The sequence below is a fragment of the Mus pahari genome, chromosome 12, assembly GCF_900095145.1.
Source record: "Mus pahari chromosome 12, PAHARI_EIJ_v1.1, whole genome shotgun sequence".
Taxonomy (NCBI): Eukaryota; Metazoa; Chordata; class Mammalia; order Rodentia; family Muridae; genus Mus; species Mus pahari.
In genome coordinates, this window is record NC_034601.1 from 39756209 (window position 1) to 39771936 (window position 15728).

The 15728-nt window shown below is 40.2% G+C and overlaps 1 protein-coding gene across 4 annotated transcripts in view; it reads left to right on the plus strand.

The window, feature by feature from the left end:
* The window catches only part of Ccdc80 (coiled-coil domain containing 80), a 33273-nt gene extending 24622 nt beyond the window's left edge, over positions 1–8651 (plus strand). For all 4 annotated transcript variants that reach the window (XM_029544771.1, XM_029544769.1, XM_029544768.1 and 1 more), the window contains exons 7-9: positions 4181–4284; positions 7122–7202; positions 8150–8651. In XM_029544771.1, the coding sequence (XP_029400631.1) occupies positions 4181–4284; positions 7122–7202; positions 8150–8496 (532 nt within the window). In that variant the 3' untranslated portion in view covers positions 8497–8651. The remainder of the gene's footprint in view (positions 1–4180; positions 4285–7121; positions 7203–8149) is intronic.
* The last annotated feature ends 7077 nt before the right edge of the window (positions 8652–15728 follow it).

The window sequence follows — 15728 nt, forward strand, 5'->3', positions numbered from 1 at the left end:
TCCCCTTCCCCTCCCCTCCCCTCTTTCTTTCCTTTTCTTTCTCTTCTTTCCTTTCCCTTTTTCTTCCTCTCTCCCTTCCTTCCTTTCCTTCCTTCCTTCCTTCCTTCCTTCCTTCCTTCCTTCCCTGTCTTTTTTTTTTTTTTTAATCTGATGGTTGATTTTGATGACTCAGCATCAGAGAAACACAGTGGTTCACATGGATTCATCTTTTGAGCACCCTGGCAATGGCACTTAGTCTCTGGGCCTGGAGTTGCAAAGCTCGGTCCAACTCTGACTGTGAAGGCTGATTCTGTAATATTGGAGAGGTCTCTTCTGTTTCTTTCCTTTGATACTGCGGACAGAATCCAGAACTTTCATGCGGAGTGCTTCATGCAATCAGCAAATCTGAGAAGCTGTGAACATCACATTTTGTTTTGCATAAGTCCTCTTTCACTTCCAAATGGGACTGATGCACTATACTTGACTTTCCACTTCCTTATAACAAAACAACGAAAGCCACACTGAGACCCTAGAAGTAGGAATCCTCTTGACCTCTCTCTGGAATTCTCTGGGGACTAGTACCCATTGACATCAGGGGTTGGGGCATCCTCTGGAGACCAGCTTAAGAAAAACAAAATAACACTCTCTTCTTTGCTCCAAGTCTTTCCCAATGTTGGGTGAAAGTTTCATAGGGACTTTGAGTCAGTTCCCAAGAGGGACAAAACTAAAGAATGGACTCACAACAAATCAAATCGCAGAGATCTCAATATAAGCACTACCCTAGCTGTACTTCAAGGCTGAGGGTCTCCAGAAATGAAGTAAACATTTGCTGGAGGCTCAGTGTTAAATATGAGTCACATGGGCTTGATCTTTTCTCACTGCCCCATGTTAGTCAGGATCTCAAGAAATAAGGGTCTAATACATAAGTGACTTGAATTCTTGCAGACTGGGGAGACTTGGGGCTCTTAGGGTATAGCGACTCATCTAAAGAAGGTAAGATTTATCATTCATATGAAAATTCAGTCTACAACACACTCATCACATTGACCTTATGTTTCTTAACTAAACTGCCTTAAAAATCTCTCCACTATAAAATTGAAATAATACTAGCAAGGAACCCTTCCTCTATGCAGGGTTGCTGTATACTCATCCATGCTGGAAGTTGAGTTGCTAGGAGATTGTGGGTGGAGAGGGTAAATCTGGAAGAGTCAGCAGGTTGAGAATATGATCAAAATAATATTGTATGAAATATTTAAAGAACTAATAAAATATTATCTTATAAATCTAAACAGAATAAAGTTACTCAGAGGCAGGAATAAAATACCCCTGTGTTGGAATAAAATACTCCTGTGTTGGAATAAAATACTCCTGTGTTGGAATAAAATACCCCTGTATTGGAATTCTGCCTCCTTTCTTTCTCTTTCTTTCTTTCTTTCTTTCTTTCTTTCTTTCTTTCTTTCTTTCTTTCTTTCTTTCTTTCTTTCTTCTCTCTCTCCTCTCTCTCTCTCTCNCTCTTTCTTTCTTTCTTTCTTTCTTTCTTTCTTTCTTTCTTTCTTTCTTTCTTTCTTTCTTTCTTTCTTCTCTCTCTCCTCTCTCTCTCTCTCTCTCTCTCTCTCTCTCTCTTTCTCTCTCCCTTCCTTCCTTCCTTCCTTCCTTCCTTCCTTTCTTTTTCTTCTTTTTCTCACTCAGTTTTCCAATTTGCAAAATGACAATAATAAGCATTCTTGTTCTTAAAATTATTGTGAAAGGGCACCTTAATACTAAAGGTAACAATGGCCTAGGCCCTAGTACAAAGCAAATGATCAGTAAATGCTATTACAATAATCTAGTGCAGTTTTCTGCTCTTACACCATACTTTGTTGGTGAGAGAAGCTCAGTAGACCATTCAAAATTGATATCTAGGCTAAGACAAAAAGGAAAAAGAAAAGAGCTCCAAAATGAAAAAAAAAATCCTATGGTTAAGCCAGTCCCTAAATGGGAATTTTCCTTAAATTTGCTGACTGGTTAGTGAGACTGCTCAGCTCGGTTTCAACTGACCAGACCCTGAAGGCAGTCTGCTCTTTAGCACTGTCCTTTAGGCTATAATTACCCTTCCTGAGACAGAAGGTCCAAACAGTGGGCAAATGCACACTAATTTGGGATGCCAGTTAAAAGAGGCAAACACACACAGAGTTGTAGGGTCTCATTTCCTGAGAAGCTAACGTGACAGAATAATAATTTGGCCCAAATGGGGGCCTCAGCAGGGTCACGATTCTTGTCACAGGCCTTGGAAGTTATTTTCTTTAGTGCCTTTGAGCTGGGGCCTTGGGTCCCAGAGTGTGAAGTCCAATCATTCCTCATGGGAAGCAACCTCCTCTGGGTAGTATCTGAGACAGGGCGTCTCATCCCTCTTCCATCAAAACCTCATTCAGTGGCACATACAGGTAAACAAGTTAGAGCAGACCTCACCAACATAACTCAATGGCCCCATGGAGACTGAAGAGGCCGGCCTGGTTAGATGCTGGCTGGGAGCCAGCTCTGGTCTGGCAGTCCTCCTAAGGAAGCAGGGAGATCAGAGACGAAGCTTGTGACCCAGCAGCCACCACTGTTCTCTTTCCCAGGAACCTCTGGACTGTCTCATATGCTCCTTTCCCTCCATATGTGCCAAAACAGTCATCTCCTATCCTCGGGGGAGACTTGTTTTCCTTTCCCTTTGAAGAAAAAACAAGCAGAGGAAGTGAATGTAATGTCACAGCAAGCAATCCTTGGCAAGCTTTAGGAGACAGACATCCATTCAGAGCTTGTATTTCATCAGACTATTATATTCCTTCACTTCCCCCCAAACCACTGTTCCCTCCAAGAGGCCATTTTCTTTGGGGTTAAAAAATGCTCACCTTCATTCTGAGGCTAGATGGGGCATAGGGAGAGAAAACATAAGCAAAATGGCTGGCTCAGTGATTGTTAATACCTTCTGGTTGCCTGCACCTAAGGAAGGAAGCGACATTCCTTCTCCAGTTTGAGGCAATTCCATCCACCAGGAGCACACTGTATTTATTTCATTCTGTACCAGGGACCTTGTGAGCACAAATATAGCATCATCATCCTTAAGTCTGGATTTTGGTACCACTACCACCTTAGATTTACTAGTTGTGCAAATTACTTTTTTATGTCTTATCATTCATAAAGTGTGGGAAAACCAGCTTGCTTTCTTGAGCCTTAGTGAAGCACACTAACTATGCAGTGAAAGTGAACTTTAAAACAACATACTGACACACTCAAATAGGCTGTGATGTCTCATCATGATGGATGATGTCCAAGGGAGCAGGTGTAAATGAAGACATGATTTCCTCGTTCTATGCCATCATGTGGATAATATACTGACGGGTTTGGGAGTTTAATTTTGTATACCTCTTTGAAGTAGAAAGTACAAAATAATAAAATTTTGAATAATAAAAATAATAAAAATTTGAGACTTAGTTGAACTGAGTGACATGCACAAAGACATCGAAAAAGTAGCGATGACAAACTTGAGTTCAAGTTTCCACGTATAAGATAAAAGGTCTATTAGTCCACTATGACAGCTATACTAATAGTAGAAGCTGGCTTAATTAAAATCCCAGACTTCATAGGGGCAGTTTGCATCGCCACTTATTAATGATAATAAGAGATCAGAACTTGCATTTGCCTCTATAATGGCAACCCCCTTCTAAGGAAAACGGGATTTCTTTTTCTAGGACCCTCTTTAATCCTTTTAGTGACTTTCTCACTTTCCCTCTTTTTGCTGTGGTCATGTACTTAAAATTTGGCAGCCCCTTTCTAGCCTTTTCTTGCTTATAGTCTCCTTTTCCAGCCCCTGCTGAACTCATGGGGGAGCTTTACAGGAACTTTAACTCTTCATCATCTTCTGTCGTCGTGGCATTATTGCTTCCTTTACGGTTTTGACTAATGTACCTTATAACTGAGCGTCACTTTACTCTGAGTATCCTCATCAGGCATGATGACCATGACTCAACATATCATTCAGGCAGACAGAAGGCATAACAGAAAAAGTAAGAGTATGTGGTAACACAGCTGAATGGCTTTCAGAAGCTGTGGAAGAGTTCTATGGGCCAGGGATTTTTATTCTGGGAATGGAAAAACCCAATAGCTGATGTGGCTCGGTTTTCTTACACTGGCCTCTAGTGTATGAGGTAGTCATAGCGGCTCTCTGCGTCTTTTCCAGGTTCCGATGGAGGAGGAGGTTGCTGGTGATCTCTGCTCCTAATGATGAAGACTGGGCCTATTCACAACAGCTCTCTGCCCTCAACGGTCAGGCATGCAATTTTGGTGAGTAGAAGGCACCTTATTTTGGCTTTCCCATACAGCTTTCTTCCTGGATGATTCTAAAATGGAACATAGAACATTAGTTCATCCAAATATACTCCAATTCAGATGCACATTCCCAGACACATATTCTATTATATTGAATATGAAGTTGCTTTCAAAGTGCTGTTTTGGTCAATTATGCATTCCTTCCAAGTGTTTGAAAGTATCTATGGCTTTATTTTCAATTGATTTTTTAAAAAAAAAAAACATGTCTTAAGTTAATGAAATTCAAGCAGAATCACTTATCTTATACTTGGATACTGGATACTAATATTGGGTACTTCTCCATATATTGATCTTGTTCTAGGAATTAATAAAACAGAATCTTATTATTTATTTATTTATTTTTAGAAACAGAACATCACTATGTAACTTTAAATACTCCTGTCTTATCCTCCTGTGTGCTGGAATTTCCGGTGTGTGTCACTGTGTTTAATTCTGAAACTTTTAAGGCCAAATCAGAAAGGAGAAAATGTTTCTTTTCTATGTGTTACATATCCCTCAATATTTTGAAAAATAACATGTCGCCTTATTTGCTAAACATTATCTGCTGGGCTAACTAAAAGCACTAGTATCATTTTTAATCTGGCCACAGAAATATTTGCACAATCTACAGAACTTACTACTAGGTTCAGTGTGACATGGGGTGGCAGTGAGGTCAGTAGTGTTAATACCTCAGCCGACAGTGTGATCTGTGCAGCTGCCGAGGGGAGCACTTTGAATCACTAGAGGTATGTATGGAAGGACTGGTTTCCTGTCACTGATTTAAAAAAAAATCATCATTATAACATTACAAATCAAGACTGTTTTGATACTTCGAGTAGGAAGAGTCATGTCTATAATTATGGCACAATTATAACATTATACTTGGGGGCTGGGGTGATGGCTCAGCAGTTAAGAGCACTGACTGCTTGCTCTTCCAGAGGTCCTGAGTTCAATTCCTAGCAACCACGTGGTGGCTCACAACCATCTGTAATGGGATCTGATGCCTTCTTCTGGTTCATCTGAAGATAGCTACAGTGTACTCATCTAAATAAAATAAATTAAAAAAAATAGAAAAAAAAGGCTCTACTTGATTTTTGAAGGAAGGGTGTTCATGAGTTTTGTCAAGCACCAGTGGGACCCAGTTCTATCATACAGCCCAGTACATCTCAATTATAAGTAACTCCCAAATGTAAGATGTGAAATAATGCAAAGGAAGGCAGCAAGCAAGCTCTAAATGTTAAGACAATCCAGGGATCCTTCACGTATCCTCCGTTTATTATGGCAAATGATTTACAACTAGCAACAGACAATATTTGATTGTGTCAATATTCTGAATTATATTTAAAACTCTTCAGCGTCATCAATGGTGCTGATCATGAAAGATATTCTTAGAGCGCTGAAGGTTTAGTCACAGTAGAAATATAAGTCAAAACAAATCCCACTTTGGTGGCACATATGTGTCATCTCAGCACCAAGAGACTCCAACTAGGGGCTTTAGAGTCCCAGGCCAGCCTGGGCTGTGGAATGTGACCCGTGTTAACGAGATAACGACACCAAGTAATATCTTGGTTTGCTACCTTTCTGTAGATACCTTATCAGGAGCCAGGAGGGGTTGTTTGGGTTTATTTATACAGTTTGGGGTTTTAAGCTTGTGCCACATGAGTGTAAGCAAAGCCTTTTGTTATACAAAGGAAACATGAACAAATCACACGTTTTTCCAGGAGTCATTATGCTCATGATCTTCAGTTTCTGAAAATATGACTCACTGGTATTTGGAATAGAACGCTTCACCCTTCTGGGAAAAAGATAAAGGTAGAAAACCAAACAGAACTGTGCAGAATGGCATTCTGCCTTGATTTTAGCTCCTCCTTAATGGAGCCCTCCCATATAGAAGCTTTTAATTTTCTCTCTGGGCAACAAACTCCGCTGATCTTATCATCAGCTCGGAGCTCTCACGGCGGTAGGCTCTCTTCATCTTGCTGATTCTTTCTGAATCCCCTCACATGGTTTTCATCTTCAAAAGAATTCCAACAAGCTATCAAGGCGTGACCTTCTCTCCTTGGCGGAAACCTTAGCTGGAGACGGGAAGCCGGCTGCGCTTGCCTGGGGTTCCCCTAAATATCCTCTGCATGAGTAAGAACCTGTCAGTCAAGGGAAGCATCTCACTTCTGACTGGCTCTGTAACCATCACTTAGATGGTTCTTGTGGTTTTTCTCTCTGAGGGGAAGTTATCCATAAAAGGTATGAAACTTTCAGGTTTAATCTCCCCCGACCCCCACCCCCGGAATCCAACACTGTGCTTAACTCATGGTAGGCATTTTAATTTCACTAGTTTCATATTTTGGTATATTACAGCAAGAATCATTTTTCCCTGTTTTTTTTTTTCTTCTTCTTCGAGACAGGGTTTCTCTGTGTAGCCCTGGCTGTCCTGGAAGTTACTCTGCAGACCAGGGTGGCCTCGAACTCAGAAATCCACCTGCCTCTGCCTCCCAAGTGCTGGGATTAAAGGCAGGTGCCAACACTGCCCGGCACAAGAATCATTTTAAGAGCCAACCTATTTCAGTCAGCCTCACACACAAAACCGCCTGATTCTTGTTGATACTAAAATCTGTGACTTCTCTTGTCATTTTTAAAAAATGTTTCCTGTGTTGTAGAAATATCAAAGACAGATTATTCTACTTGGTTTATTGTGTTCCATATTTTTTTCAGACTTTAAGTGACATGAAATTCATCAGTTGTCAGGTCTATGGGAGGAAAAGACAGTTTCAAAATTTTTTTGCCTCTAATTTTGTAATTTTTTTCTTTTGTGTCAGGTCTACGACATATAACCATTCTGAAGCTTTTGGGTGTTGGAGAGGAAGTTGGAGGAGTTTTAGAACTGTTCCCAATTAATGGTAATAGTTAATTGTTTTAAAACCTTATGTTTGGCTATATGCAATCAGTAGGTATGCCTCAAGGGACTAGTATGTGAGCAAAAGCAAGCTTGTGTGCCCATGATGTGTATGGGGCAGGGGCTGGACTAAGGACTAATCTTGATCTTGATATAACATTATTCAAAACAACAGTAGAGACATCCACGTTCATAATCAAAATCATGCTTTTGTTCAAGATTTTCAAAGCAACTTATGCTCTATCATTTAATCTCATGATTGTTTTATGAGGTCTTATCAACTTGATTTGTGTTCACAAGATAATGAAATGCAATAAAAGGCTCAAAGAAGTTAAATGAAAATGACTTAACAGACTGGAGCTTGAAGAAAGCATAACCATCTTTCCTCCACAGACACTCATTCTGAAATAAATGCCAGTGTGGGGAATACCTGACTGAGCACCAGAGTAGATCCCCCAGAAAGCCACAGTTCCCCATCTCTTCTTTTCTTTTCACACATACTACTGGTTTAGATCCAGTCATTGGTTTTCAATACAATTGTTCTTTTTCATTCTGGGTAACAAAACAAGCTTTCCATTGTCCACTGAAGGGAAAACTGGAATGTAAAGAAGTAAGCTAATTGGAAACATACCTAGAAATAGAAACACCATTGTTCGTCTCTGACAGATTGCTACAGATGATGTAGCAGGATTAAATTAAGGCATGGGTTCTGTATTTTGTAACATTCTCAAAAGAGATGCCAGAGTTTGTCCATAGTCCCACAGTTTGGCAACAGCATTGCACAACCAAACATTTAGTTGCTATTTGGATACTCGGAGCAAACAACTGGCTTTTGAGATAAAGAGAACAGGTTTGTGGGTCTTCTGCTCTCATGGTGATTTCCTCTTGTTTTGTTGTATCTATGAACTCTGACTCTTTAATCCACTAACAACCATTATAATTCTATTCCAGGGAGCTCCACTGTTGAGCGGGAAGATGTGCCAGCCCACTTGGTCAAAGACATCCGCAACTATTTTCAAGTGAGCCCAGAGTATTTCTCCATGCTTCTAGTTGGAAAAGATGGCAATGTTAAATCTTGGTATCCTTCTCCTATGTGGTCGATGGTCATCGTGTATGACTTAATTGATTCCATGCAACTTCGGAGACAGGAAATGGCCATTCAGCAGTCACTGGGAATGCGCTGCCCAGATGATGAGTATGCGGGATATGGTTACCATAGTTATCACCAAGGATACCAGGATGGCTACCAGGATGACTACCGTCATCATGAAAGTTACCACCATGGATACCCTTACTGAACAGAAATATGTAACCTTATTCCCATCCAGTTCCCCTTTCATCTGCTAAAGCTGTGTGTCAGCAGCTTCATAAGGGAATTTCTCCATACTCTACATACCCTGACTTTTTCTTTCAGTGTTCTTCCAAGATTAAAGAAATAGTAAACTTCCCCCTACTTATGACTTATTATTAAGACATTTAAAAGAACTCTCTAACTGGAGAGAGGAAAATGCGGTGCTAAATAATTTTTACTGAAAAACAAAAGGTAGTATCTCTTTTCTTTTCTAATAGCTATTATTTGACATACACATGTATATAAAATGTTTATACATCTTTCCTTCATTCCTATCAATTTGTAAGTAAACATTGTTAAGGAAAATTAAAACTCAGTACAAATGTTTTCGTAGAACATCTGGATAGACACAAAAGGCAACAGATGGCTTAAATTTTTCTTTTGAGACAGGATCTTTCTGTGTAGCTCTGACTGATCTAAAACACAATATTAAATCAGATTTGTCTCAAATTCACAAGATCCACCCACCTCTGCCTCCCAAATGCTGGGATTAAAGGTGTAAATTGCCATAAATAGCTTCAAATGGCTTAACACTTGAAATGTCAGCCTAAAAATATTTACAAGGTCTATGCCATATGAGGGTCTTTCACAGTTCTTAGCAAAGAAGCAAGGTTTGGGTAGCCTGGGCAGGGTAGGTAGCCAAGGTCCCACCCAGGTCAGCTACCACAGCAGTAACAGGGGTAGCAGTAGTGGTGTGAGCCTGGCCAGCCAAGTGGTTCCAAGGCCCAGCAATGAATCCTTTGGGAGAGCAACTCTTCCCCAAGTGTTACAGCTCAGTAAAAACCGTCACTCTCATCTGAGCCTCGATGAAATGACTTGTGAGCTTCATTCCATGATAAACACTGAGGAGTGGGTTGGGATTTAGGGGTAGGAGTTTCTTTTTGGCTCAGTTTGAGATGTTAGTGATGCTCTATTTGCATGGGGAAGGACTCCAAGTGTTTCCTTATGTGACTGACCAGCGTTCTCCTCTCATTGGGGTGTCATACATGTTCTAGAGCAGGTGCAGAAATGGGTAGGGAGTGGCTTGTTTCCTGCCAATCTCAAGTCTCAGATTCCTCGGGTTTGAGCTCACCCAACTTTACTAGTTCTTCTGTCTAGTACATGGTCCTACCACAGCTACACAATGTGTTATAGCTTTTCTTGGTACTAAATATATAAACTCCTTTGGCTTGCTTCTCGCCATGAACTGTCTTCAGACAGACAAAAGAGAACACGAGTGGGCCCCATTCTAGAAACATTCCTAAATTTGAGACCAAGTTGGGATTTACTGAAAGACCTGGTTTAGGCAAGCAATGATTTGACATTGTCATTCTTAATCATGATATTACCCTAAAGGTTAGACTCCATGTAGAATAAATGATTAAAACAATTTACGCTACTTCCTATACAGTCTGCTAGAATCCATCACACAAAACTGGAAAAGACATCTCCTTATACATAAACTCAAGAGGACAGCTACAGAGATGGCTAATTGATGGTAGGCATGAGATGGACAGAAAGTGGGGGATGCACCAGCCAGGGAGAAATGAGGAGGAATGGCAGTTTAGTGGTCATCTGAATTATTACACTGTTTTCTCTGCAAGTTTCCCATGATCTTAACAGATGTCTCCACCATCATCATGGTCAATGGTCAATTGATTTTGAATCCTCACAATATGGGCATAACTTCCCTGGTAAGGCCACATATTTCTCAGCTTTAAAAACTTTTTTTTTTGTATCCAGGAAAGACGGTGACACTAATAGTAACTCATTTATAAATGCTGCCTTCTGTTCTCTTGAACTAAACACAAATGAATGGTAAGCACATTAGAGTCCATTCCATCAAGGTTGAACCCAGGGAGCAGTCTACTACCCAGGATGCCTGAAGCCTGGGGTTTCTTTAACCTCTGGTGCTGTAAACAAACAAAAACAACATATGCACTTGGGAAATCTTTGCAGAGTGGAATATTTTTATATACAAAGCATAGGAAATATTAAGCCTAAAATACAAAAATACTTTGCATACTATATTAAAACCACACAGACAATGAATGTTAAAATCTATAAAATGTAAGTCTAAACATAGTGAAAATTCTAGTCATTGTCTTCATAGCTCCAAGTAGAGCTGAGATGCTCTGAGGTATTTCATTTAACCTGATTGACTTCTTATCAAAACAGGGGGCTCACTCCAAAACAGGCAAAGGTAAAACCCAAGTGAAACGGTGCCTCACGTACCGTAGATGACATTACTACTATCTTTGTGGAAGTGGGCCTTAGAGAGATTTTACCAATACAGAAGAAAAATAACCAGCCACTGTGCCCCCAGTGTAAAGTCTACAGTCTCTTGTCTCTCTCGCTTTTTGAGGCATCTATCTCAAAGACCATTAAACAGTATTCAAGCGAAGAAGGACAACATGAGAGATATTCTTCCTACATTCAGTTAAGCAAATTGCAGGCTCAACTGGGATGTGAAGCTATGTTTACAGTACACAGAAAACAAGGGAACTGTTAAAAAGACAGCTCTGCAGCAGGGTAAAATAGCCCACTTTGGGAGAAAGGAATGTTTGTTTGTGTACAAGCAAGCCTACACACATGCATATTTACATTGGTAGAAAGCCTTTGCCTTTCTTCTTACTGCTTACCTTTGCTTTCTAATTATCATAAGCGATATTAAAAATATAATAAATATATATTTAAACAAGATGGCTGACTTTCCTCCCTACTCCATGCCCCCGGCCTCCCCTTGGACCCTTCGTTCACCCATCCCACCCCACCCCATCGCATCGCATGGTTTCCTTCCTTTGCTTTCTTACATCATGTGCACCACACTGCTTTACCATGTTTTTTCCACAACTCACTGTTCACTTCTGTCTGGCTGCATGCACGTGACTCACACACTCACTCCTCAGATAGACAGCTTACTATGATGCTTTCTACTTTGCTTCCCTGCAAATCTCACTTCATTTTTCTTTATGGCTGAACAAAATCCCACTGTATGCCATTTTCTTGCCACCGAGGACAGTACAGCAATAAGCATGGGTGTGTAGGTGTCTCTTAGAAGGATAGGAGTCCTTCAGGAATGGTATAAATGAATCCTGTTCTATTTAAAACCAATGAAAATCCCCCACATTTATTTTCATAGTGGTTATATGGGGTTGTTCTTTCAAAGGAAGGAATGTATAAACCATTACCCAAAAGACCAGAAGCAAACATGTTTAATAGCCCAGTGTCCTATGCACCCTCTGTGTGGCTAGGGACTTTTCCAGCATGGGATCTTCAGACCCTTATTATAATCTTGTTTTCCTTAGTTAATCTGTAGAAGCTATCTTTGTGGATTTTGTAAATAGTATCCATGTCGTCGTGTCCAATCTATATTTAGCTTACTTTGTTCCTCAATGAGATTTATGTATGCTTGGTTGTGCACATGGGATTGAGTTAATTATCACCAGAATAAGTTTCCACCAAATAGTGCTGTGCTTAAATATACCTAAAGTAACCTACTCAGGGTCAGACACTAGAACTTTGAGCCAACACTGGCTACTTAGTTGTGTTGAACCGAACTGCCTTCTTGCTTCTTCTTTCATATTTTGTTTGAAGTCCTAGGTAGAGGAATGAGACCAGAGGAGCAAATAAAAGGGAGCCATGAAAAGGAGTCAAAGCATCCTTATTTACAGGAGACATGGATCTATACCCAGGAAAAGCCAAAGACTCCACCAGGAAACTGCTAAGGCTGATAAATACTTTCAGTGCAGAGCAGGTTGCACAATTAACATGTCCAAATCACTGGCCTTCCTAAATACCAAAGACAAACAGATTAGAAAGAAATCAGGAACCAATCCCATCCACAGTACCTCCCACCCCCAATTAAACATCACGGAATAAACTCTAACAAAGGGAATGAAAAACTTGTATAATGAAAACTTTAAAAAACTGAAGAAAGAAGCAGAGTAGGACCCCGAGACCTACCTCCTCTTCCCTATAGTGATGGTTTAAATAACCTCCCCACTCCCAGCCCCACCCATAGGCTTGGGTGTATGAACACAGTGCCCAGTTGGTGGCACCATTTGGGAAGGTTTTGGTAGTGTAGCCTTGCTGGAGGATGAATCACTGGGCATGGACATTGTCATTATACAGTCTTCATCCTTCTTGCTGTTCCCTCTGTCTGCTGTGAGAGAAAAAACGGTCAGATAATGGTGATTCACCATGTCATGAAAAGATGAAAAGCAGAATGGCCATTATCAAAAGAAAACACAAAATGTGCTGGTGAAAACGTGAAGGAGAGGCAAAGGTTTGCACAGTTATTATGGAGAAGAACAGTGAGCAAGTTCTTAGGAAAACTAAAAATAGACCAGCTATCCTACTTTGGGATATATATACACAGAAATCAGGCACTGTGCTCAAGTACCCATAATAATAGCTGAAATATGAGACCAACATGGCTGCCTATCAGCAGAGGGATATTTGAAGGACTCTGGTATATACACATGATGGATATAATCTAGACATAGAAAAAAAATCCTATCCTTTGCAGTAAGATCAATGGATCTGGAAGAAAATGTGGCGAGCAAAACAAGTCAGACAGAAAAACATTACATGTTCTTCCACATACAGAACCTTAAAAGTTGATCTGACTGGAACAGTTTCTAATAGAATTGTGTAGTAGCAAGGGTGTTAGAGGGTTGTTAGAAACTGGAAACCCAAACACAGTGACATAGAAAAAACTGGCATCAGTATTCTGTACTACAGTGGAGTAACTATAGTTCATAACAATCCATTATTTGTTAAAAGGATAACCAAAAGAGATTGGGTGTTCCAAATATAAAATGAGATAGGAATGCCAGCATGAGTAACAACTTTGGCTACCTCTGGAACACAGCTTCTGTGTGCTGAGTCTTAGAAAACACATTCCAGAAGATGCACCTCAACGACTCCAGTTTCTTATTAATCACAGATAATTCTTTAGCCCCAGATGACCAGCATCAATTGTCCCAGTAAAATGAAGGTTTCACTTCAGTGGTTCTGGTCTCTTGTTACAGCTAATTCTTCAGCTCCAGCTGACCAGATGTCACAGATTCTCCAAATGGCCGGTTAAAAGTCTTTGTTTCCCCCTGAAATTTCACAAGCCAGGTTTCCCTCTCTACATTGCTCACAACACTTATCTTCCAAGCTCCTAAAGAACAGTCCACTGAGCTCTCAACACGAGATGACTTTTCTAGGCCTAAGTTTCAGCCTTCCCACAATCCTTCCTAATATAATATGGTCAGGTCTGTCACAGCAATACTCCACAATCCTGGTACCAATTTCTGTCTTTGTTAAGGTTTTTATTGCTGTAACCAAACACCTTGACCAAAAGCAATTTGGGGAGGAAAATATTTATTTGGGTTAAACTTCCATATCACTGTTTATCATTGAAGGAAGTCAGGACAGGAACTCAAGCAAGACAAGAACTTAGAGCCATGAGCTAATGCAGAGGCCATAGTGTGTGTGTGTGTGTGTGTGTGTGTGTGTGTGTGTGTGTGTGTGTCTTCTGGGTCTGCATGGCATGCTCAGTCTGCTTTCTTATAGAACCAAAGACCACTAGCCCAGGGATAGCACCATGCACATGGGCTAGTCCCTCCCCACCAATCATAATTTAGAAAATGGTCTACAGGTTTGCTTACAGTGCAATCTGATGGAGGCATTTAACTAATTGAGGGTCCCTCCTCTTAAGATGACTATAGCTTGTGTCAAGTTGACATAAAGCTAGCCAGCAAAGTTTATATTTTAACTTAAAATTTTTTGATCTTTATAGTTCGATGTTTTATTCTGTAAATGTGTTTTGGCTTTCATATAAAACATGTACGTGAGGCTTGGTATGGTGGCTCATAGCTGAAATATCAGCTTGGGAGACTGAAGCAGGTAGATTACTCTAAGGTCAGTATAGTCTACAAAGTGGATTCAAGGCTAATCTATAGAACATAATGAAAATCTGTATTGAAAAACTAAATTCACATATCACATTGTTTGGATGTACTTTAATAAGAGTAAAACATATGTTGAAACTTTTATCAAATGTTTTCTTCATTAAAAGTGGAAATATATCACTCAATTTCAAGAACTCTGATCCAGGCTTTAGAGAAAATCACCCTCTTACCACTATGCTCAGCCTTCTCTGCTTGGAATGTTAAGAGCTCATAGATAAAATCATTGTAGGAAAAGGGAAACGGTAACAAGGAGGATCTGGGCACTTCCAGCCAGTTGGCTTATGCAGAGAGAACGGATTACAGCAACATCAGCAGTTACAAAGCCACAATATCTACCCCCAAGCAACAGGGCTTCCACATGGGAATTCAGAGATGAAACAAGAAAATAATCTTAGCTGTAAGCCGAGCGAATATGCTCTGACAGGGCTATTTGGTACACAGGTCTTGAAAACCTACAGGGCAAGCAGCAGCTGGGGAAGGGCTTGGGATCTCAGCCTAAGCCACTTTCCGGGTCACAACCAGTATCCACATTCTTGTTTCCTCACCCAATGCTGAGCAATACGACCTGTTGGGATCTCCAGCCTATGTGTATGAATAAGAGTTGCCCTGCTACCTCACTGCCATTTAGTTCCTGGAGTAGGAAGCACATAACGTCTATTGTGTCTATTTCCTTTTCTGTGGGACAACTTTTTAGGTCATACAATGCCCACTCCATTAGTACCTGGGAAGTGGTTCTGAACCTCTTACCTTCACATTGTCCTTCTTAAAATAGTAATGCTTCTAAAATACCCGAGTGCATCTATCTGACATTTTATTTTCAGCTCAGCCCTTTCAGGGAGTGGCAAGTTAACTCGATGGTGAACAATGAATATTTTCCAAAAAAGTAAGAATGCAAAAAATAACTATAAACAAGGAAAATCAAACTACCACACATCATTAATACAAATGGTTGCTATACTGCTATACTAAGTATCCTGTAGGTGACACTTGCAATTTCTTCTGAAGCTCAGTAAGATAATTTTCATGCTCTCAGTTCTAAAAGTGAGTGTTCTTTATCTTATTTTCCTTATCTTTAAACTGAATCACATTGGTTAGTCCCATTTCATGTGACTCTGTTGAGAATGCCTACAATAAGGTAGAGAATTTAACCATTCCTTAGCCACCAAGATTGAGTCAAAGACCAAGTTTTAAGTTGTTTGAATATTTACCTTATTCCATTGTTTTAAATTTTAAAAGC